Source organism: Lithobates pipiens, unplaced genomic scaffold (assembly GCF_037356315.1).
Source record: "Lithobates pipiens isolate NorthernLeopardFrog02 unplaced genomic scaffold, aLitPip1_a1.2 Scaffold_24, whole genome shotgun sequence".
NCBI lineage: Eukaryota > Metazoa > Chordata > Amphibia > Anura > Ranidae > Lithobates > Lithobates pipiens.
In genome coordinates this window covers 22,901,693-22,925,486 of record NW_027507786.1, presented here as the reverse complement: position 1 = coordinate 22,925,486, position 23,794 = coordinate 22,901,693, and the positions used below count along the sequence as shown (strand labels likewise).

General features: G+C 50.8%; 1 protein-coding gene across 1 annotated transcript in view; it reads left to right on the top strand.

Annotated features, from left to right (window-relative positions):
* The window catches only part of PLEKHA7 (pleckstrin homology domain containing A7), a gene marked incomplete at its 3' end in the record, with an annotated part of 239,875 nt that overhangs the window by 173,232 nt on the left and 42,849 nt on the right, over positions 1 to 23,794 (top strand). The window contains 2 exon segments of the mRNA XM_077453687.1: positions 10,547 to 10,781; positions 10,824 to 11,623. Coding sequence (XP_077309813.1) covers positions 10,547 to 10,781; positions 10,824 to 11,623 — 1,035 coding nt within the window.

Genomic DNA, 23,794 nt, shown 5'->3' with positions numbered 1-23,794 from the left:
ATGGGGGGGTTATAGACTGGAGGGGGATTCTGGGAGATCAGATCTCTACATGGGGAGTTATAGGCTGGAGGGGGATTCTGGGGAGACCAGATCTCTACATTGGGCGTTTGTCTGGAGGAGGATTTTGGGGGGGATCAGATCTCTACATTGGGGATTCCAGGGAGGCCAGATATTTACATTGGGGGTTATATATAGTCTGGAGTGGGATGCTGGGCAGATCAGACCTCTACTTTGGGGGTTCTAGTCTGTAGAGGGGGATTCTGAGGAGACCAGACCTCTACAATGGGGGTTTTAGTCTGGACGGGGATTCTGGGGAGACCAGATCTTTACATTGATAGTTATGGTCTGGAGGGGGATTCCAGGGGTGACCAGACCTCTACAATTGGGGTTCTAGGCTGCAGAGGGGGATTCCAGGGACCCCAGATCACTACACTGAAGGTTATAGTCTGGAGGGGGATTCTGGGGAGACCAGATCACTACATCGTGGGTTTATAATACCCTTGTTATAGAAGTTGAGGGGTAAAGTTCTTATCTTTATTGTTTTAGAATTTGTATCGAATTATTTTCTTTGGCAAATAGACTTGTCCTTAAATCATTGATAACTTCCATTATTGGCAATCCTCCCTCTGATGTGGCCTACAGGGCTTGAGTAACTCTGACTTGCTGTGACTTGTAGTCCCCAACATTGAGGACATACCATGGTGAGACTTTTAGTCCCCAACATTGAGGAGATATCATGGTGAGACTTTTAGTCCCCAACATTGAGGAGATACCATGGCGAGACTTGTAGTCCCCAACATTGAGGAGATACCATGGTGAGACTTGTAGTCCCCAACATTGAGGAGATACCATGGTGAGACTTGTTGTCCCCAACATTGAGGAGATACCATGGCTAAGACTTGTAGTCCCCAACATTGAGGAGATACCATGGCGAGACTTGTAGTCCCCAACATTGAGGAGAGACCATGGCGAGACTTGTAGTCCCCAACATTGAGGAGAGACCATGGCGAGACTTGTAGTTCCCAACATTGAGGAGATACCATGGTGAGACTTGTAGTCCCCAACATTGAGGAGATGCCATGGTGAGACTTGAAGTCCCCAACATTGAGGAGATACCATGGTGAGACTTGTAGTCCCCAACATTGAGGAGATACCATGGTGAGACTTGTAGTCCCCAACATTGAGGAGAGACCATGGCGAGACTTGTAGTTCCCAACATTGAGGAGATACCATGGTGAGACTTGTAGTCCCCAACATTGAGGAGATACCATGGCGAGACTTGTAGTCCCCAACATTGAGGAGATACCATGGCGAGACTTGTAGTCCCCAACATTGAGGAGATACCATGGCGAGACTTGTAGTCCCCAACATTCCAACATTGAGGAGATACCATGGTGAAGACTTGTAGTTCCCAACATTGAGGAGATACCATGGTGAGACTTGTAGTCCCCAACATTCCAACATTGAGGAGATACCATGGTGAAGACTTGTAGTTCCCAACATTGAGGAGATACCATGGTGAGACTTGTAGTCCCCAACATTGAGGAGATACCATGGTGAGACTTGTAGTCCCCAACATTGAGGAGATACCATGGCGAGACTTGTAGTCCCCAACATTGAGGAGATACCATGGCGAGACTTGTAGTCCCCAACATTGAGGAGATACCATGGCGAGACTTGTAGTCCCCAACATTGAGGAGATACCATGGTGAGACTTGTAGTCCCCAACATTGAGGAGATACCATGGTGAGACTTGTAGTCCCCAACATTGAGGAGATACCATGGTGAGACTTGTAGCTCCAACATTGAGGAGATACCATGGCTAAGACTTGTAGTCCCCAACATTGAGGAGATACCATGGCGAGACTTGTAGTCCCCAACATTGAGGAGAGACCATGGTGAGACTTGTAGTCCCCAACATTGAGGAGATACCATGGTGAGACTTGTAGTCCCCAACATTGAGGAGATACCATGGTGAGACTTGTAGCTCCAACATTGAGGAGATACCATGGCTAAGACTTGTAGTCCCCAACATTGAGGAGATACCATGGTGAGACTTGTTGTCCCCAACATTGAGGAGATACCATGGCTAAGACTTGTAGTCCCCAACATTGAGGAGATACCATGGCGAGACTTGTAGTCCCCAACATTGAGGAGAGACCATGGCGAGACTTGTAGTCCCCAACATTGAGGAGAGACCATGGCGAGACTTGTAGTTCCCAACATTGAGGAGATACCATGGTGAGACTTGTAGTCCCCAACATTGAGGAGATGCCATGGTGAGACTTGAAGTCCCCAACATTGAGGAGATACCATGGTGAGACTTGTAGTCCCCAACATTGAGGACATACCATGGTGAGACTTTTAGTCCCCAACATTGAGGAGATATCATGGTGAGACTTTTAGTCCCCAACATTGAGGAGATACCATGGCGAGACTTGTAGTCCCCAACATTGAGGAGATACCATGGTGAGACTTGTAGTCCCCAACATTGAGGAGATACCATGGTGAGACTTGTTGTCCCCAACATTGAGGAGATACCATGGCTAAGACTTGTAGTCCCCAACATTGAGGAGATACCATGGCGAGACTTGTAGTCCCCAACATTGAGGAGAGACCATGGCGAGACTTGTAGTCCCCAACATTGAGGAGAGACCATGGCGAGACTTGTAGTTCCCAACATTGAGGAGATACCATGGTGAGACTTGTAGTCCCCAACATTGAGGAGATGCCATGGTGAGACTTGAAGTCCCCAACATTGAGGAGATACCATGGTGAGACTTGTAGTCCCCAACATTGAGGAGATACCATGGTGAGACTTGTAGTCCCCAACATTGAGGAGAGACCATGGCGAGACTTGTAGTTCCCAACATTGAGGAGATACCATGGTGAGACTTGTAGTCCCCAACATTGAGGAGATACCATGGCGAGACTTGTAGTCCCCAACATTGAGGAGATACCATGGCGAGACTTGTAGTCCCCAACATTGAGGAGATACCATGGTGAGACTTTTAGTCCCCAACATTGAGGAGATATCATGGTGAGACTTTTAGTCCCCAACATTGAGGAGATACCATGGCGAGACTTGTAGTCCCCAACATTGAGGAGATACCATGGTGAGACTTGTAGTCCCCAACATTGAGGAGATACCATGGTGAGACTTGTTGTCCCCAACATTGAGGAGATACCATGGCTAAGACTTGTAGTCCCCAACATTGAGGAGATACCATGGCGAGACTTGTAGTCCCCAACATTGAGGAGAGACCATGGCGAGACTTGTAGTCCCCAACATTGAGGAGAGACCATGGCGAGACTTGTAGTTCCCAACATTGAGGAGATACCATGGTGAGACTTGTAGTCCCCAACATTGAGGAGATGCCATGGTGAGACTTGAAGTCCCCAACATTGAGGAGATACCATGGTGAGACTTGTAGTCCCCAACATTGAGGAGATACCATGGTGAGACTTGTAGTCCCCAACATTGAGGAGAGACCATGGCGAGACTTGTAGTTCCCAACATTGAGGAGATACCATGGTGAGACTTGTAGTCCCCAACATTGAGGAGATACCATGGCGAGACTTGTAGTCCCCAACATTGAGGAGATACCATGGCGAGACTTGTAGTCCCCAACATTGAGGAGATACCATGGCGAGACTTGTAGTCCCCAACATTCCAACATTGAGGAGATACCATGGTGAAGACTTGTAGTTCCCAACATTGAGGAGATACCATGGTGAGACTTGTAGTCCCCAACATTCCAACATTGAGGAGATACCATGGTGAAGACTTGTAGTTCCCAACATTGAGGAGATACCATGGTGAGACTTGTAGTCCCCAACATTGAGGAGATACCATGGTGAGACTTGTAGTCCCCAACATTGAGGAGATACCATGGCGAGACTTGTAGTCCCCAACATTGAGGAGATACCATGGCGAGACTTGTAGTCCCCAACATTGAGGAGATACCATGGCGAGACTTGTAGTCCCCAACATTGAGGAGATACCATGGTGAGACTTGTAGTCCCCAACATTGAGGAGATACCATGGTGAGACTTGTAGTCCCCAACATTGAGGAGATACCATGGTGAGACTTGTAGCTCCAACATTGAGGAGATACCATGGCTAAGACTTGTAGTCCCCAACATTGAGGAGATACCATGGCGAGACTTGTAGTCCCCAACATTGAGGAGAGACCATGGTGAGACTTGTAGTCCCCAACATTGAGGAGATACCATGGTGAGACTTGTAGTCCCCAACATTGAGGAGATACCATGGTGAGACTTGTAGCTCCAACATTGAGGAGATACCATGGCTAAGACTTGTAGTCCCCAACATTGAGGAGATACCATGGTGAGACTTGTAGTCCCCAACATTGAGGAGATACCATGGTGAGACTTGTAGTTCCCAACATTGAGGAGATACCATGGCGAGACTTGTAGTCCCCAACATTGAGGAGATACCATGGTGAGACTTGTAGCTCCAACATTGAGGAGATACCATGGTGAGACTTGTAGTCCCCAACATTGAGGAGATACCATGGCGAGACTTGTAGTCCCCAACATTGAGGAGATACCATGGCGAGACTTGTAGTCCCCAACATTGAGGAGATACCATGGTGAGACTTGTAGTTCCCAACATTGAGGAGATACCATGGTGAGACTTGTAGTTCCCAACATTGAGGAGATACCATGGCGAGACTTGTAGTTCCCAACATTGAGGAGATACCATGGCGAGACTTGTAGTCCCCAACATTGAGGAGATACCATGGTGAGACTTGTAGTCCCCAACATTGAGGAGATACCATGGTGAGACTTGTAGTCCCCAACATTGAGGAGATACCATGGCGAGACTTGTAGTCCCCAACATTGAGGAGATACCATGGCGAGACTTGTAGTCCCCAACATTGAGGAGATACCATGGTGAGACTTGTAGTCCCCAACATTGAGGAGATATCATGGTGAGACTTGTAGTCCCCAACATTGAGGAGATATCATGGTGAGACTTGTAGTCCCCAACATTGAGGAGATACCATGGTGAGACTTGTAGTCCCCAACAGTGAGGAGATACCATGGCGAGACTTGTAGTCCCCAACATTGAGGAGATACCATGGTGAGACTTGTAGTCCCCAACATTGAGGAGATACCATGGCGAGACTTGTAGTCCCCAACATTGAGGAGATACCATGGTGAGACTTGTAGCTCCAACATTGAGGAGATACCATGGTGAGACTTGTAACTCCAACATTGAGGAGATACCATGGTGAGACTTGTAGTCCCCAACATTGAGGAGATATCATGGTGAGACTTGTAGTCCCCAACATTGAGGAGATACCATGGTGAGACTTGTAGTCCCCAACATTGAGGAGATACCATGGTGAGACTTGTAGTCCCCAACAGTGAGGAGATACCATGGTGAGACTTGTAGTCCCCAACATTGAGGAGATACCATGGTGAGACTTGTAGTCCCCAACATTGAGGAGATACCATGGTGAGACTTGTAGTCCCCAACATTGAGGAGATACCATGGTGAGACTTGTAGTTCCCAACATTGAGGAGATACCATGGTGAGACTTGTAGTCCCCAACATTGAGGAGATACCATGGTGAGACTTGTAGTCCCCAACATTGAGGAGATACCATGGCGAGACTTGTAGTCCCCAACATTGAGGAGATACCATGGTGAGACTTGTAGCTCCAACATTGAGGAGATACCATGGTGAGACTTGTAACTCCAACATTGAGGAGATACCATGGCGAGACTTGTAGTCCCCAACATTGAGGAGATACCATGGTGAGACTTGTAGCTCCAACATTGAGGAGATACCATGGTGAGACTTGTAGTCCCCAACATTGAGGAGATACCATGGCGAGACTTGTAGTCCCCAACATTGAGGAGATACCATGGTGAGACTTGTAACTCCAACATTGAGGAGATACCATGGTGAGACTTGTAGTCCCCAACATTGAGGAGATATCATGGTGAGACTTGTAGTCCCCAACATTGAGGAGATACCATGGTGAGACTTGTAGTCCCCAACATTGAGGAGATACCATGGTGAGACTTGTAGTCCCCAACATTGAGGAGATACCATGGTGAGACTTGTAGTCCCCAACAGTGAGGAGATACCATGGTGAGACTTGTAGTCCCCAACATTGAGGAGATATCATGGTGAGACTTGTAGTCCCCAACATTGAGGAGATACCATGGTGAGACTTGTAGTCCCCAACATTGAGGAGATACCATGGTGAGATTTGTAGTCCCCAACATTGAGGAGATACCATGGTGAGATTTGTAGTCCCCAACAGTGAGGAGATACCATGGTGAGACTTGTAGTCCCCAACATTGAGGAGATACCATGGCGAGACTTGTAGTCCCCAACATTGAGGAGATACCATGGCGAGACTTGTAGTCCCCAACATTGAGGAGATACCATGGTGAGACTTGTAGTCCCCAACATTGAGGAGATACCATGGTGAGACTTGTAGTCCCCAACATTGAGGAGATACCATGGCGAGACTTGTAGTCCCCAACATTGAGGAGATACCATGGTGAGACTTGTAGTCCCCAACATTGAGGAGATACCATGGTGAGACTTGTAGTTCCCAACATTGAGGAGATACCATGGTGAGACTTGTAACTCCAACATTGAGGAGATACCATGGTGAGACTTGTAGTCCCCAACATTGAGGAGATACCATGGTGAGACTTGTAGTTCCCAACATTGAGGAGATACCATGGTGAGACTTGTAACTCCAACATTGAGGAGATACCATGGTGAGACTTGTAGTCCCCAACATTGAGGAGATACCATGGTGAGACTTGTAACTCCAACATTGAGGAGATACCATGGTGAGACTTGTAGTCCCCAACATTGAGGAGATACCATGGTGAGACTTGTAGTCCCCAACATTGAGGAGATACCATGGTGAGACTTGTAGTCCCCAACAGTGAGGAGATACCATGGTGAGACTTGTAGTCCCCAACATTGAGGAGATACCATGGCGAAGACTTGTAGTCCCCAACATTGAGGAGATGCCATGGTGAGACTTGTAGTCCCCAACATTGAGGAGATACCATGGTGAGACTTGTAGTCCCCAACATTGAGGAGATACCATGGCGAGACTTGTAGTCCCCAACATTGAGGAGATGCCATGGTGAGACTTGTAGCTCCAACATTGAGGAGATACCATGGCGAGACTTGTAGTCCCCAACATTGAGGAGATACCATGGTGAGACTTGTAGTCCCCAACATTGAGGAGATACCATGGCGAGACTTGTAGTCCCCAACATTGAGGAGATACCATGGTGAGACTTGTAGTCCCCAACATTGAGGAGATACCATGGCGAGACTTGTAGTCCCCAACATTGAGGAGATACCATGGTGAGACTTGTAGTCCCCAACATTGAGGAGATACCATGGTGAGACTTGTAGTCCCCAACATTGAGGAGATACCATGGCGAGACTTGTAGTCCCCAACATTGAGGAGATACCATGGTGAGACTTGTAGTCCCCAACATTGAGGAGATATCATGGTGAGACTTGTAGTCCCCAACATTGAGGAGATATCATGGTGAGACTTGTAGTCCCCAACATTGAGGAGATACCATGGTGAGACTTGTAGTCCCCAACAGTGAGGAGATACCATGGCGAGACTTGTAGTCCCCAACATTGAGGAGATACCATGGTGAGACTTGTAGTCCCCAACATTGAGGAGATACCATGGCGAGACTTGTAGTCCCCAACATTGAGGAGATACCATGGTGAGACTTGTAGCTCCAACATTGAGGAGATACCATGGTGAGACTTGTAACTCCAACATTGAGGAGATACCATGGTGAGACTTGTAGTCCCCAACATTGAGGAGATATCATGGTGAGACTTGTAGTCCCCAACATTGAGGAGATACCATGGTGAGACTTGTAGTCCCCAACATTGAGGAGATACCATGGTGAGACTTGTAGTCCCCAACAGTGAGGAGATACCATGGTGAGACTTGTAGTCCCCAACATTGAGGAGATACCATGGTGAGACTTGTAGTCCCCAACATTGAGGAGATACCATGGTGAGACTTGTAGTCCCCAACATTGAGGAGATACCATGGTGAGACTTGTAGCTCCAACATTGAGGAGATACCATGGTGAGACTTGTAACTCCAACATTGAGGAGATACCATGGCGAGACTTGTAGTCCCCAACATTGAGGAGATACCATGGTGAGACTTGTAGCTCCAACATTGAGGAGATACCATGGTGAGACTTGTAGTCCCCAACATTGAGGAGATACCATGGCGAGACTTGTAGTCCCCAACATTGAGGAGATACCATGGTGAGACTTGTAACTCCAACATTGAGGAGATACCATGGTGAGACTTGTAGTCCCCAACATTGAGGAGATATCATGGTGAGACTTGTAGTCCCCAACATTGAGGAGATACCATGGTGAGACTTGTAGTCCCCAACATTGAGGAGATACCATGGTGAGACTTGTAGTCCCCAACATTGAGGAGATACCATGGTGAGACTTGTAGTCCCCAACAGTGAGGAGATACCATGGTGAGACTTGTAGTCCCCAACATTGAGGAGATATCATGGTGAGACTTGTAGTCCCCAACATTGAGGAGATACCATGGTGAGACTTGTAGTCCCCAACATTGAGGAGATACCATGGTGAGATTTGTAGTCCCCAACATTGAGGAGATACCATGGTGAGACTTGTAGTCCCCAACATTGAGGAGATACCATGGTGAGACTTGTAGTCCCCAACATTGAGGAGATACCATGGCGAGACTTGTAGTCCCCAACATTGAGGAGATACCATGGTGAGACTTGTAGTCCCCAACATTGAGGAGATACCATGGTGAGACTTGTAGTTCCCAACATTGAGGAGATACCATGGTGAGACTTGTAACTCCAACATTGAGGAGATACCATGGTGAGACTTGTAGTCCCCAACATTGAGGAGATACCATGGTGAGACTTGTAGTTCCCAACATTGAGGAGATACCATGGTGAGACTTGTAACTCCAACATTGAGGAGATACCATGGTGAGACTTGTAGTCCCCAACATTGAGGAGATACCATGGTGAGACTTGTAACTCCAACATTGAGGAGATACCATGGTGAGACTTGTAGTCCCCAACATTGAGGAGATACCATGGTGAGACTTGTAGTCCCCAACATTGAGGAGATACCATGGTGAGACTTGTAGTCCCCAACAGTGAGGAGATACCATGGTGAGACTTGTAGTCCCCAACATTGAGGAGATACCATGGCGAAGACTTGTAGTCCCCAACATTGAGGAGATGCCATGGTGAGACTTGTAGTCCCCAACATTGAGGAGATACCATGGTGAGACTTGTAGTTCCCAACATTGAGGAGATACCATGGTGAGACTTGTAGTCCCCAACATTGAGGAGATACCATGGTGAGACTTGTAGTCCCCAACATTGAGGAGATACCATGGCGAGACTTGTAGTCCCCAACATTGAGGAGATGCCATGGTGAGACTTGTAGCTCCAACATTGAGGAGATACCATGGCGAGACTTGTAGTCCCCAACATTGAGGAGATACCATGGTGAGACTTGTAGTCCCCAACATTGAGGAGATACCATGGCGAGACTTGTAGTCCCCAACATTGAGGAGATACCATGGTGAGACTTGTAGTCCCCAACATTGAGGAGATACCATGGCGAGACTTGTAGTCCCCAACATTGAGGAGATACCATGGTGAGACTTGTAGTCCCCAACATTGAGGAGATACCATGGCGAGACTTGTAGTCCCCAATAGCAGGGATGCTGCACACTGCCTTTGAAACGCATTTAGCTCTGCAGCAGATGGACACGGTTGTCTTGAAGGTGAATGATTTATAATTTATTGATAATATTAAAGTGAAATTGCCGCAGTATGAGAACCGCTATTGCTGATCTCTAAGGAGGGAAATCTGATTGAATGAGTAGTTTGGCATTTTATGACCCCCCACATTCTCCCTGTCTGCCCCCCGGTGATTGTCCGGCGGTATTCGGGAATGTGGAGAATTATCGTGTCCTCCTATAGGACTCCTGATATCACATGGTGTCCTAAGGATTCCGCTTTATCTCCTGCAGTGTCTCCCTCCCCCGATCTGCGGATTGCGTCTCGATTTTCTGATTATTCCTCATTTACTGACGCTGGCTGTTAATTGACATTGTGCCGTGTCTTTTATTGATTGGCTTGAGAGATGCTGCAGATCCGGGGCCACCCGGGAACGCTGTGGAGAGTGCAGGGTCTCTAACCCAGCCGCGGAGTCTGCAGAATCCCAGATTGTCAGCTGAGGATTCATTCTGTGACGGGGGATGAGAGTCCTGAGCTCAGCACTATCTTCATCCAAAGTCCGCATTGACTCTGGAGAGGGACCGCCATGACTCACCGCGCCGGGAGAGAGACGGGATAGACGGGAGGGGGTGGAGGTGATGACTTTTCTCTCAGGGTCTCCTGATTCCTCAATTATTGTCCCATCAAAAAAAAAAAATGTTCTGTCTAATAGAAATGTGTTTTCATGTTTTAGGGAGATTGTTGACGTGGAATGGCCGGCGGTCCCGGTGAACAACCACATCGAGTCCTTTAATGAGTTTCCTCAGCCGGAGACGGTCCAGATGAGGAGCAGCTACTCCAAACCCAAAGAGCTTCCGGCAACCAGGAACGAGGAGCCGCGGCGCAACTCCGAAGTGAAGGACCAGTACCGTGACATGGGATTCCAAGATGACTATCGAGAAGAAGGGGAGAGAGAGCCCTACTCGGTGGTGGGGGAGAAGGAGCGCTTTCGGGAGATGGCGGACAAAGAGCGCTTTCGGGAGACAGGGGACAAAGACCGCTTTCGGGAGACACGGGAGACGGCGGACAAAGAGCGCTTTCGGGAGACGGCGGACAAAGAGCGCTTTCGGGAGACGGCGGACAAAGAGCGCTTTCGGGAGACGGCGGACAAAGAGCGCTTTCGGGAGACGGCGGACAAAGAGCGCTTTCGGGAGACGGCGGACAAAGATCGCTTTCGGGAGACGGCGGACAAAGAGCGCTTTCGGGAGACGGCGGACAAAGATCGCTATAAGCAGGTGGCAGATAAGGACCTCTATCGGAATGGCGGAGATAATAAGCGCCAGCGGGAGCCGGATAAGGAACCTAATCGGACGGGTGGAGACAAAGAGCGCCAGCGGGAGGGCGGGGATAAGGACCGCTTCAAGGAGCGGATAGACAAGGATTACTACTACCGGGATCTGGAGGAACAGGAGCGTTTCCGGAATGGCCCTGACCGCGAGAGCTTCGTCGCCCACAAAAACACAATCAACGCCAATGGAGGGAAAGCACAGAATTCTTTTCTCTACAGCGACCGGCAGTCCGCCTTCACCGATTTCACCAAGCGGTACCGGTATGCGCCCCCACAGACGCCTCAACCGCAGACCCTGGAGAGGAACGGGACCTTGCCGGCTTCCTTCCGGACCAACACCACCAGTCCCATGGAGCAGAACGGAGCCGACACCTACAAGAGGGGCTTCGTGTCTAGAGCCGAGCCGGAGAAACCTGTGCAGCGGCGCAGCGTGATGGGCCAGGTGGAGCAGTGGGTGAAGATCCAGAAGGCAGACGGCAAGAGGTAAGATTTATCCTATAAATGCCAAAAATGAGTGGTCCACCTTGTGCTAGAGAGCCTGCTTCTGAAAATCCTGCCTGCCTGGCTGTCACACTGTATTTTTTGTATTTTCTTACCTACTGGGTAACTGTATACAGATGAGGAGCTCTAAAAGGACTAAAGCCAGAGAGAGCCATGGCTGGCCCAAGACATTGTTCTGCCTGGGTCCAAAAATAAAATGCTGCAGAACGCAGGGTTCAGGAGTGTGTTACCGTCAGAATGCAGGGATCAGGAGTGCGTTGGGCTTAGAATGCAGGGATCGGGAGTGCGTTGGGCTAAGAATGCAGGGATCAGGAGTGCGTTGGGCTAAGAATGCAGGGATCGGGAGTGCGTTGGGCTAAGAATGCAGGGATCAGGAAAGCGTTGGGCTAAGAATGCAAGGATCAGGAGTGCGTTGGGCTAAGAATGCAGGGATCAGGAGTGCGTTGGGCTAAGAATGCAGGGATCAGGAAAGCGTTGGGCTAAGAATGCAAGGATCAGGAGTGCGTTGAGCTAAGAATGCAGGGATCAGGAGTGTGCGTTGGGCTTAGAATGCAGGGATCAGGAGTGTGCGTTGGGCTTAGAATGCAGGGATCAGGAGTGCGTTGGGCTTAGAATGCAGGGATCAGGAGTGCGTCGGGCTAAGAATGCAGGGATCAGGAGTGCGTTGGGCAAAGAATGCAGGGATCAGGAAAGCGTTGGGCTAAGAATGCAGGGATCAGGAGTGTGCGTTGGGCTTAGAATGCAGGGATCAGGAGTGTGCGTTGGGCTTAGAATGCAGGGATCAGGAGTGCGTTGGGCTAAGAATGCAGGGATCAGGAGTGCGTTGGGCTAAGAATGCAGGGATCAGGAGTGCGTTGGGCAAAGAATGCAGGGATCAGGAGTGCGTTGGGCTAAGAATGCAGGGATCAGGAGTGCGTTGGGCTAAGAATGCAGGGATCAGGAAAGCGTTGGGCTAAGAATGCAGGGATCAGGAGTGTGTTGGGCTAAGAATGCAGGGATCAGGAAAGCGTTGGGCTAAGAATGCAGGGATCAGGAGTGCGTTGGGCTAAGAATGCAGGGATCAGGAAAGCGTTGGGCTAAGAATGCAAGGATCAGGAGTGCGTTGAGCTAAGAATGCAGGGATCAGGAGTGTGCGTTGGGCTTAGAATGCAGGGATCAGGAGTGCGTTGGGCTTAGAATGCAGGGATCAGGAGTGCGTCGGGCTAAGAATGCAGGGATCAGGAGTGCGTTGGGCAAAGAATGCAGGGATCAGGAAAGCGTTGGGCTAAGAATGCAGGGATCAGGAGTGTGCGTTGGGCTTAGAATGCAGGGATCAGGAGTGCGTTGGGCTAAGAATGCAGGGATCAGGAGTGCGTTGGGCTAAGAATGCAGGGATCAGGAGTGCGTTGGGCAAAGAATGCAGGGATCAGGAGTGTGCGTTGGGCTTAGAATGCAGGGATCAGGAGTGCGTTGGGCTTAGAATGCAGGGATCGGGAGTGCGTTGGGCTAAGAATGCAGGGATCGGGAGTGCGTTGGGCTAAGAATGCAGGGATCAGGAAAGCGTTGGGCTAAGAATGCAAGGATCAGGAGTGCGTTGGGCTAAGAATGCAGGGATCAGGAGTGCGTTGGGCTAAGAATGCAGGGATCAGGAAAGCGTTGGGCTAAGAATGCAAGGATCAGGAGTGCGTTGAGCTAAGAATGCAGGGATCAGGAGTGTGCGTTGGGCTTAGAATGCAGGGATCAGGAGTGTGCGTTGGGCTTAGAATGCAGGGATCAGGAGTGCGTTGGGCTAAGAATGCAGGGATCAGGAGTGCGTCGGGCTAAGAATGCAGGGATCAGGAGTGCGTCGGGCAAAGAATGCAGGGATCAGGAAAGCGTTGGGCTAAGAATGCAGGGATCAGGAGTGTGCGTTGGGCTTAGAATGCAGGGATCAGGAGTGTGCGTTGGGCTTAGAATGCAGGGATCAGGAGTGTGCGTTGGGCTTAGAATGCAGGGATCAGGAGTGCGTTGGGCTAAGAATGCAGGGATCAGGAGTGCGTTGGGCTAAGAATGCAGGGATCAGGAGTGCGTTGGGCTAAGAATGCAGGGATCAGGAAAGCGTTGGGCTAAGAATGCAAGGATCAGGAGTGCGTTGAGCTAAGAATGCAGGGATCAGGAGTGTGCGTTGGGCTTAGAATGCAGGGATCAGGAGTGCGTTGGGCTAAGAATGCAGGGATCAGGAGTGCGTTGGGCTTAGAATGCAGGGATCAGGAGTGCGTCGGGCTAAGAATGCAGGGATCAGGAGTGCGTTGGGCTAAGAATGCAGGGATCAGGAAAGCGTTGGGCTAAGAATGCAAGGATCAGGAGTGCGTTGGGCTAAGAATGCAGGGATCAGGAGTGCGTTGGGCTAAGAATGCAGGGATCAGGAAAGCGTTGGGCTAAGAATGCAAGGATCAGGAGTGCGTTGAGCTAAGAATGCAGGGATCAGGAGTGTGCGTTGGGCTTAGAATGCAGGGATCAGGAGTGCGTCGGGCTAAGAATGCAGGGATCAGGAGTGCGTTGGGCAAAGAATGCAGGGATCAGGAAAGCGTTGGGCTAAGAATGCAGGGATCAGGAGTGTGCGTTGGGCTTAGAATGCAGGGATCAGGAGTGCGTTGGGCTAAGAATGCAGGGATCAGGAGTGCGTTGGGCTAAGAATGCAGGGATCAGGAGTGCGTTGGGCAAAGAATGCAGGGATCAGGAGTGTGCGTTGGGCTTAGAATGCAGGGATCAGGAGTGCGTTGGGCTAAGAATGCAGGGATCAGGAGTGCGTTGGGCTAAGAATGCAGGGATCAGGAGTGCGTTGGGCTTAGAATGCAGGGATCGGGAGTGCGTTGGGCTAAGAATGCAGGGATCGGGAGTGCGTTGGGCTAAGAATGCAGGGATCAGGAAAGCGTTGGGCTAAGAATGCAAGGATCAGGAGTGCGTTGGGCTAAGAATGCAGGGATCAGGAGTGCGTTGGGCTAAGAATGCAGGGATCAGGAAAGCGTTGGGCTAAGAATGCAAGGATCAGGAGTGCGTTGAGCTAAGAATGCAGGGATCAGGAGTGTGCGTTGGGCTTAGAATGCAGGGATCAGGAGTGTGCGTTGGGCTTAGAATGCAGGGATCAGGAGTGCGTTGGGCTAAGAATGCAGGGATCAGGAGTGCGTTGGGAAAAGAATGCAGGGATCAGGAGTGCGTTGGGCTAAGAATGCAGGGATCAGGAGTGCGTCGGGCTAAGAATGCAGGGATCAGGAGTGCGTCGGGCAAAGAATGCAGGGATCAGGAAAGCGTTGGGCTAAGAATGCAGGGATCAGGAGTGTGCGTTGGGCTTAGAATGCAGGGATCAGGAGTGTGCGTTGGGCTTAGAATGCAGGGATCAGGAGTGCGTTGGGCTAAGAATGCAGGGATCAGGAGTGCGTTGGGCTAAGAATGCAGGGATCAGGAGTGCGTTGGGCTAAGAATGCAGGGATCAGGAAAGCGTTGGGCTAAGAATGCAAGGATCAGGAGTGCGTTGAGCTAAGAATGCAGGGATCAGGAGTGTGCGTTGGGCTAAGAATGCAGGGATCAGGAGTGCGTTGGGCTAAGAATGCAGGGATCAGGAGTGCGTTGGGCTTAGAATGCAGGGATCAGGAGTGCGTCGGGCTAAGAATGCAGGGATCAGGAGTGCGTCGGGCAAAGAATGCAGGGATCAGGAAAGCGTTGGGCTAAGAATGCAGGGATCAGGAGTGTGCGTTGGGCTTAGAATGCAGGGATCAGGAGTGTGCGTTGGGCTTAGAATGCAGGGATCAGGAGTGCGTTGGGCTAAGAATGCAGGGATCAGGAGTGCGTTGGGCTAAGAATGCAGGGATCAGGAGTGCGTTGGGCTAAGAATGCAGGGATCAGGAAAGCGTTGGGCTAAGAATGCAAGGATCAGGAGTGCGTTGAGCTAAGAATGCAGGGATCAGGAGTGTGCGTTGGGCTTAGAATGCAGGGATCAGGAGTGCGTTGGGCTAAGAATGCAGGGATCAGGAGTGCGTTGGGCTTAGAATGCAGGGATCAGGAGTGCGTCGGGCTAAGAATGCAGGGATCAGGAGTGCGTTGGGCTAAGAATGCAGGGATCAGGAGTGTGCGTTGGGCTAAGAATGCAGGGATCAGGAGTGCGTTGGGCTAAGAATGCAGGGATCAGGAGTGCGTTGGGCTTAGAATGCAGGGATCAGGAGTGCGTCGGGCTAAGAATGCAGGGATCAGGAGTGCGTCGGGCAAAGAATGCAGGGATCAGGAAAGCGTTGGGCTAAGAATGCAGGGATCAGGAGTGTGCGTTGGGCTTAGAATGCAGGGATCAGGAGTGTGCGTTGGGCTAAGAATGCAGGGATCAGGAGTGCGTTGGGCTAAGAATGCAGGGATCAGGAGTGCGTTGGGCTAAGAATGCAGGGATCAGGAGTGCGTTGGGCTAAGAATGCAGGAATCAGGAGTGCGTTGGGCTAAGAATGCAGGGATCAGGAGTGCGTTGGGCTAAGAATGCAGGGATCAGGAGTGCGTTGGGCTTAGAATGCAGGGATCAGGAAAGCGTTGGGCTAAGAATGCAGGGATCAGTAGTGCGTTGGGCTAAGAATGCAGGGATCAGGAGTGCGTTGGGCTAAGAATGCAGGGATCAGGAGTGCGTTGGGCTAAGAATGCAGGGATCAGGAGTGCGTCGGGGTAAGAATGCAGGGATCAGGAAAGCGTTGGGCTAAGAATGCAGGGATCAGGAGTGCGTTGGGCTAAGAATGCAGGGATCAGGAGTGCGTTGGGCTAAGAATGCAGGGATCAGGAGTGCGTCGGGGTAAGAATGCAGGGATCAGGAAAGCGTTGGGCTAAGAATGCAGGGATCAGGAGTGCGTTGGGCTTAGAATGCAGGGATCAGGAGTGCGTCGGGCTAAGAATGCAGGGATCAGGAGTGCGTCGGGCAAAGAATGCAGGGATCAGGAAAGCGTTGGGCTAAGAATGCAGGGATCAGGAGTGTGCGTTGGGCTTAGAATGCAGGGATCAGGAGTGTGCGTTGGGCTAAGAATGCAGGGATCAGGAGTGCGTTGGGCTAAGAATGCAGGGATCAGGAGTGCGTTGGGCTAAGAATGCAGGAATCAGGAGTGCGTTGGGCTAAGAATGCAGGGATCAGGAGTGCGTTGGGCTAAGAATGCAGGGATCAGGAGTGCGTTGGGCTAAGAATGCAGGGATCAGGAGTGCGTTGGGCTAAGAATGCAGGGATCAGGAGTGCGTCGGGGTAAGAATGCAGGGATCAGGAAAGCGTTGGGCTAAGAATGCAGGGATCAGGAGTGCGTTGGGCTAAGAATGCAGGGATCAGGAGTGCGTTGGGCTAAGAATGCAGGGATCAGGAGTGCGTTGGGCTAAGAATGCAGGGATCAGGAGTGCGTTGGGCTTAGAATGCAGGGATCAGGAAAGCGTTGGGCTAAGAATGCAGGGATCAGTAGTGCGTTGGGCTAAGAATGCAGGGATCAGGAGTGCGTTGGGCTAAGAATGCAGGGATCAGGAGTGCGTTGGGCTAAGAATGCAGGGATCAGGAGTGCGTCGGGGTAAGAATGCAGGGATCAGGAAAGCGTTGGGCTAAGAATGCAGGGATCAGGAGTGCGTTGGGCTAAGAATGCAGGGATCAGGAGTGCGTTGGGCTAAGAATGCAGGGATCAGGAGTGCGTCGGGGTAAGAATGCAGGGATCAGGAAAGCGTTGGGCTAAGAATGCAGGGATCAGGAGTGCGTTGGGCTTAGAATGCAGGGATCAGGAGTGCGTCGGGCTTAGAATGCAGGGATCAGGAGTGCGTCGGGCTAAGAATGCAGGGATCAGGAGTGCGTCGGGCAAAGAATGCAGGGATCAGGAAAGCGTTGGGCTAAGAATGCAGGGATCAGGAGTGTGCGTTGGGCTTAGAATGCAGGGATCAGGAGTGTGCGTTGGGCTAAGAATGCAGGGATCAGGAGTGCGTTGGGCTAAGAATGCAGGGATCAGGAGTGCGTTGGGCTAAGAATGCAGGAATCAGGAGTGCGTTGGGCTAAGAATGCAGGGATCAGGAGTGCGTTGGGCTAAGAATGCAGGGATCAGGAGTGCGTTGGGCTAAGAATGCAGGGATCAGGAGTGCGTTGGGCTAAGAATGCAGGGATCAGGAGTGCGTCGGGGTAAGAATGCAGGGATCAGGAAAGCGTTGGGCTAAGAATGCAGGGATCAGGAGTGCGTTGGGCTAAGAATGCAGGGATCAGGAGTGCGTTGGGCTAAGAATGCAGGGATCAGGAGTGCGTTGGGCTAAGAATGCAGGGATCAGGAGTGCGTTGGGCTTAGAATGCAGGGATCAGGAAAGCGTTGGGCTAAGAATGCAGGGATCAGTAGTGCGTTGGGCTAAGAATGCAGGGATCAGGAGTGCGTTGGGCTAAGAATGCAGGGATCAGGAGTGCGTTGGGCTAAGAATGCAGGGATCAGGAGTGCGTCGGGGTAAGAATGCAGGGATCAGGAAAGCGTTGGGCTAAGAATGCAGGGATCAGGAGTGCGTTGGGCTTAGAATGCAGGGATCAGGAGTGCGTCGGGCTAAGAATGCAGGGATCAGGAGTGCGTCGGGCAAAGAATGCAGGGATCAGGAGTGTGCGTTGGGCTTAGAATGCAGGGATCAGGAGTGTGCGTTGGGCTAAGAATGCAGGGATCAGGAGTGCGTTGGGCTAAGAATGCAGGGATCAGGAGTGCGTTGGGCTAAGAATGCAGGAATCAGGAGTGCGTTGGGCTAAGAATGCAGGGATCAGGAGTGCGTTGGGCTAAGAATGCAGGGATCAGGAGTGCGTTGGGCTAAGAATGCAGGGATCAGGAGTGCGTTGGGCTAAGAATGCAGGGATCAGGAGTGCGTTGGGCTAAGAATGCAGGGATCAGGAGTGCGTCGGGGTAAGAATGCAGGGATCAGGAAAGCGTTGGGCTAAGAATGCAGGGATCAGGAGTGCGTTGGGCTAAGAATGCAGGGATCAGGAGTGCGTTGGGCTAAGAATGCAGGGATCAGGAGTGCGTCGGGGTAAGAATGCAGGGATCAGTGGTTAGGCAATAAGTGTCCTGTGTCCCTTTCACATCACCCCCCCCCCCCCCTCCCCCAATTTCCCTCCTATAGCAATGCCCTACGTCACAGCTGAGAGCAGAAGGAGGCACAGTTCTGGGCAGAGGCTGGGAGCGGGAGCCAGCAGAGTGACTTTCCACATTAGCAAGCTGGTGATTGGTTGTTTAGGACCCCCTTGTGTCCCACCAACCAATCGCCTGCGGTTTAACGTCAAAAGTTAATTTGGGCTCCTCCTCCCATCCTCTGTCCTAAGCTAAGCTGCCTCCTGCTCTCCGCTGTTCACTGATGACAGCCGCGGAGGGGGAAATGGGAGAGGGCGGGACAGGCCTGGAGGGTGGGGTAAGAAGGGCCGGTGTCCTATCAAACATGGTCCCTCATTGGATAGTGTCCGCTGTGTAGTGCGCATGCACAGTACATAGCACACAGATTCCGAAAATAGCCGAAGATTAACAGCGCCTGCGCCATGAGTCCAGGTTCTCTCCCCACCATCCAAGTGTACATCGAGTTAGAATAAAAAAGAGCCGAGCGCAGCGAGGGGCCCTCTAATATTCACAACCCTATGTCCGCTTGGATGGGGGGGCCACCACCTCCAATCACGGCGCAGGCGCCGTTCATCTTCGGAGATTTTCCGAAGTTTCGTCTGCTGATGGCAAGACACTATCTGCCAGAACACCGGCAGCGAGAAGGCGGGGCAGGAACCTGTTCATGGTGGACGGCTGCTGACCTCCATGTCTTGGCCGTCAATTTGTTGCCCCTCTTAAAGTGACGCCCGCATCCAATGGGCCGGCTCTGCCAAGAACATCTTCAGGGGCCAGCAGCGGCAGCCTTTGTGTTCTGGGTATAGAGCGCCACCTGCAGTCATTGTGGGGAAGCGTGTGTTATACAGCGCCTGGAAAAAGTATTCATACCCCTCGGATCTCCCTCATCTTGTCATGTTACAACCAAAGACATAAATGTATTTTATTGGGATTTTATGTGATGGACCAACACAAAGTGTCACATAATTGTGAAGTGGAAGGAAAATGATACAAATAAATATGTGAAATGTGTGTGGGGGGGGCATTTGTATTCAGCCCCCTTTGCTCTGATACCCCCAACTAAAATCTAGAGGAACCAATTGCCTTCAGAAGTCATCTAATTAGTAAATAGAGTCCACCTGTGTGTCATTTAATCTCAATATAAATACGGCTGTTCTATGAAGCCCTCAGAGGTTTGTTAGAGAACCTTAGTGAATAAACAGCATCATGAAGGCCGAGGAACACACCAGGCAGGTCAGGGATAAAGTTGTGGAGAAGTATAAAGCAGGGTTGGGTTATAATAAAATCTCCCAAGCTTTGAACATCTCACGGAGCTCTGTTCAATCCATCATCGGAAAATGGAAAGAGTATGGGCACAACTGCAAACCTACCAAGACATGGCCGTCCACCTAAACTGACCGGGCCGGGCAAGGAGAGCATTCCTCAGAGAAGAGCCAAGAGGTCCATGGTAACTCTGGAGGAGCTGCAGAGATCCACAGCTCAGGGGGGAGAATCTGTCCACAGGACAACTATTAGTCGTCTCTCCACAAATCTGCCCTTTATGGAAGAGTGACAAGAAGAAAGACATTGGAGAAAGAAAGTCATAAGAAGTCCTGTTTGTAGTTTGTGAGAAGCCATGTGGGGGAGGGGGCAGCAAACATGTGGAAGAAGGTGATCTGGTCAGAGGAGACCAAAATTCTACTTTATGGCCTAAAAGCAAAACGCTATGTGTGGGGAAAACTAACACTGCCCATCCCCCGAACACACCATCCCCACCGTGAGACATGGTGGTGGCAGCATCATGTGGTGGGGATGGTTTTCTTCAGCAGGGACAGGGAAGCTGGTCAGAGTTGATGGGAAGATGGATGGAGACAAATACAGGACAATCTTAGAAGAAAACCTGTTAGAGTCGGCAGAAGACTTGAGACCGGGGCGGAGGTTCCCCTTCCAGCAGGACAACGACCCGAAACATCCAGCCAGAGCTACAATGGAATGGTTTACATCAAAGCATATTCATGTGTTAGAATGGCCCAGTCACAGTCCAGACCTAAATCCCATTGAGAATCTGTGGCAAGACTTGAAAATTGCTGATCACAGACGCTCTCCATCCAATCTGACAGAGCTTGAGATATTTTACAAAGAAGAAGAATGGGCAGAAATGTCCTCTCTAGATGGGCAAAGCTGGTAGAGACACCCCCAAAAAGACTTGTAGAGAAAGGGGGTTCTACAAAGTATTGACTCCGGGGGGCGCCATACAAATGCCCCTCCCCCACACTTTTCACATATTTATTTGTATCATTTATCATTTTCCTTCCACTTCACAATTATGTGACACTTTGTGTTGGTCCATCACATAAAATCCCAATAAAATACATTTATGGTTTTGGTTGTAACAAAATGTGGGGAATGTCAGGGGGTATGAATACTTTTTCCAGGCACTGAATATATTCTGGGTGGAGAGCGTCACCCGCAGTCACTATAGCTATTCTACTCATGATATGTACTCCAGATACAGAGCACCAATCACTGCGCTGGGTACAGAGCGCCACCTATGACCAGTAAGAGGTACTGTGTGTGATGTGTATTCTGTGTACACAGAGCGCCACCTGCAGTCACCGAGGGGTATTTGGTGATATGTATTCTGGGTACAGAGCGCCACCTGCAGTCACCGAGGGGTATTTGGTGATATGTATTCTGGGTACAGAGCGCCACCTGCAGTCACTGAGGGGTATTTGGAGATATGTATTCTGGGTACAGAGCGCCACCTGCAGTCACTGAGGGGTATTTGGTGATATGTATTCTGGGTACAGAGCGCCACCTGCAGTCACTGAGGGGTATTTGGAGATATGTATTCTGGGTACAGAGCGCCACCTGCAGTCACCGAGGGGTATTTGGTGATATGTATTCTGGGTACAGAGCGCCACCTGCAGTCACCGAGGGGTATTTGGAGATATGTATTCTGGGTACAGAGCGCCACCTGCAGTCACTGAGGGGTATTTGGTGATATGTATTCTGGGTACAGAGCGCCACCTGCAGTTACATTTTCAGAAGTCTGAATTGCTGAATTTGTACTCCGCCAGGCTAAAGCAGAACTCCGCTGTGTATGAACCCGTCACATAAAGTAACCAATGATAGAAGAAAAGGTAAAAATAAAATGGACTTTGCGGCCCCTTCCTCCCGCTAGATGCCATATACCAGTGCGGAGTTCCCATCTCCTGAGCTGGAAGGGTGGATTCCCTCCCTCTGCTTCTGTAGATAGCTGTCAATCAGAGCGCCACACAGGGAGAAGTGGGCGGGATCGGACACATAGTTTGTGAGGGTGTCAGGATTGTGAGAAGGTAAATAATTGTCGGTATGTAGTGATTGCGGGAACACGAAGAGTTACTTATCTCAATTTGTGATCACTGAGCGGGGGAAGGGAGGGACACGGAGCCGCTTCTCCCATCTGTCAGGAATTTTCTCTAAACCGTTTAGTCCAGAAATGTAATTGTGGTGCGACCAGCAGGTGATACCGCGTGTGATCTGTATTCTGGGTGGAGTGCGCCACCTGCAGTCATTGTGTGGACATTGCGTGTGATCTGTATTCTGGGTGGAGTGCGCCACCTGCAGTCATTGTGGGACATTGCGTGTGATCTGTATTCTGGGTGGAGTGTGCCACCTGCAGTCATTGTGGGACATTGCGTGTGATCTGTATTCTGGGTGGAGTGCGCCACCTGCAGTCATTGTGGGACATTGCGTGTGATCTGTATTCTGGGTGGAGTGCGCCACCTGCAGACGTTGTGGGACATTGCGTGTGATCTGTATTCTGGGTGGAGTGTGCCACCTGCAGTCATTGTGGGACATTGCGTGTGATCTGTATTCTGGGCGGAGTGCGCCACCTGCAGTCATTGTGGGACATTGCGTGTGATCTGTATTCTGGGCGCAGTGCGCCACCTGCAGTCATTGTGGGACATTGCGTGTGATCTGTATTCTGGGTGGAGTGTGCCACCTGCAGTCATTGTGGGACATTGCGTGTGATCTGTATTCTGGGTGGAGTGCGCCACCTGCAGTCATTGTGGGACATTGCGTGTGATCTGTATTCTGGGTGGAGTGCGCCACCTGCAGTCATTGTGGGACATTGCGTGTGATCTGTATTCTGGGCGGAGTGCGCCACCTGCAGTCATTGTGGGACATTGCGTGTGATCTGTATTCTGGGTGGAGTGCGCCACCTGCAGTCATTGTGGGACATTGCGTGTGATCTGTATTCTGGGTGGAGTGCACCACCTGCAGTCATTGTGGGACATTGCGTGTGATCTGTATTCTGGGTGGAGTGCACCACCTGCAGTCATTGTGGGACATTGCGTGTGATCTGTATTCTGGGTGGAGTGCGCCACCTGCAGTCATTGTGGGACATTGCGTGTGATCTGTATTCTGGGCACAGTGCGCCACCTGCAGTCATTGTGGGACATTGCGTGTGATCTGTATTCTGGGTGGAGTGCACCACCTGCAGTCATTGTGGGACATTGCGTGTGATCTGTATTCTGGGTGGAGTGCGCCACCTGCAGTCATTGTGGGACATTGCGTGTGATCTGTATTCTGGGCGGAGTGCGCCACCTGCAGTCATTGTGGGACATTGCGTGTGATCTGTATTCTGGGCGGAGTGCGCCACCTGCAGTCATTGTGGGACATTGCGTGTGATCTGTATTCTGGGCGCAGTGCGCCACCTGCAGTCGTTGTGGGACATTGCGTGTGATCTGTATTCTGGGTGGAGTGCGCCACCTGCAGTCATTGTGGGACATTGCGTGTGATCTGTATTCTGGGTGGAGTGCGCCACCTGCAGTCATTGTGGGACATTGCGTGTGATCTGTATTCTGGGTGGAGTGCGCCACCTGCAGTCATTGTGGGACATTGCGTGTGATCTGTATTCTGGGTGGAGTGCGCCACCTGCAGTCATTGTGGGACATTGCGTGTGATCTGTATTCTGGGTGGAGTGCGCCACCTGCAGTCATTGTGGGACATTGCGTGTGATCTGTATTCTGGGTGGAGTGCGCCACCTGCAGTCATTGTGGGACATTGCGTGTGATCTGTATTCTGGGCGGAGTGCGCCACCTGCAGTCATTGTGGG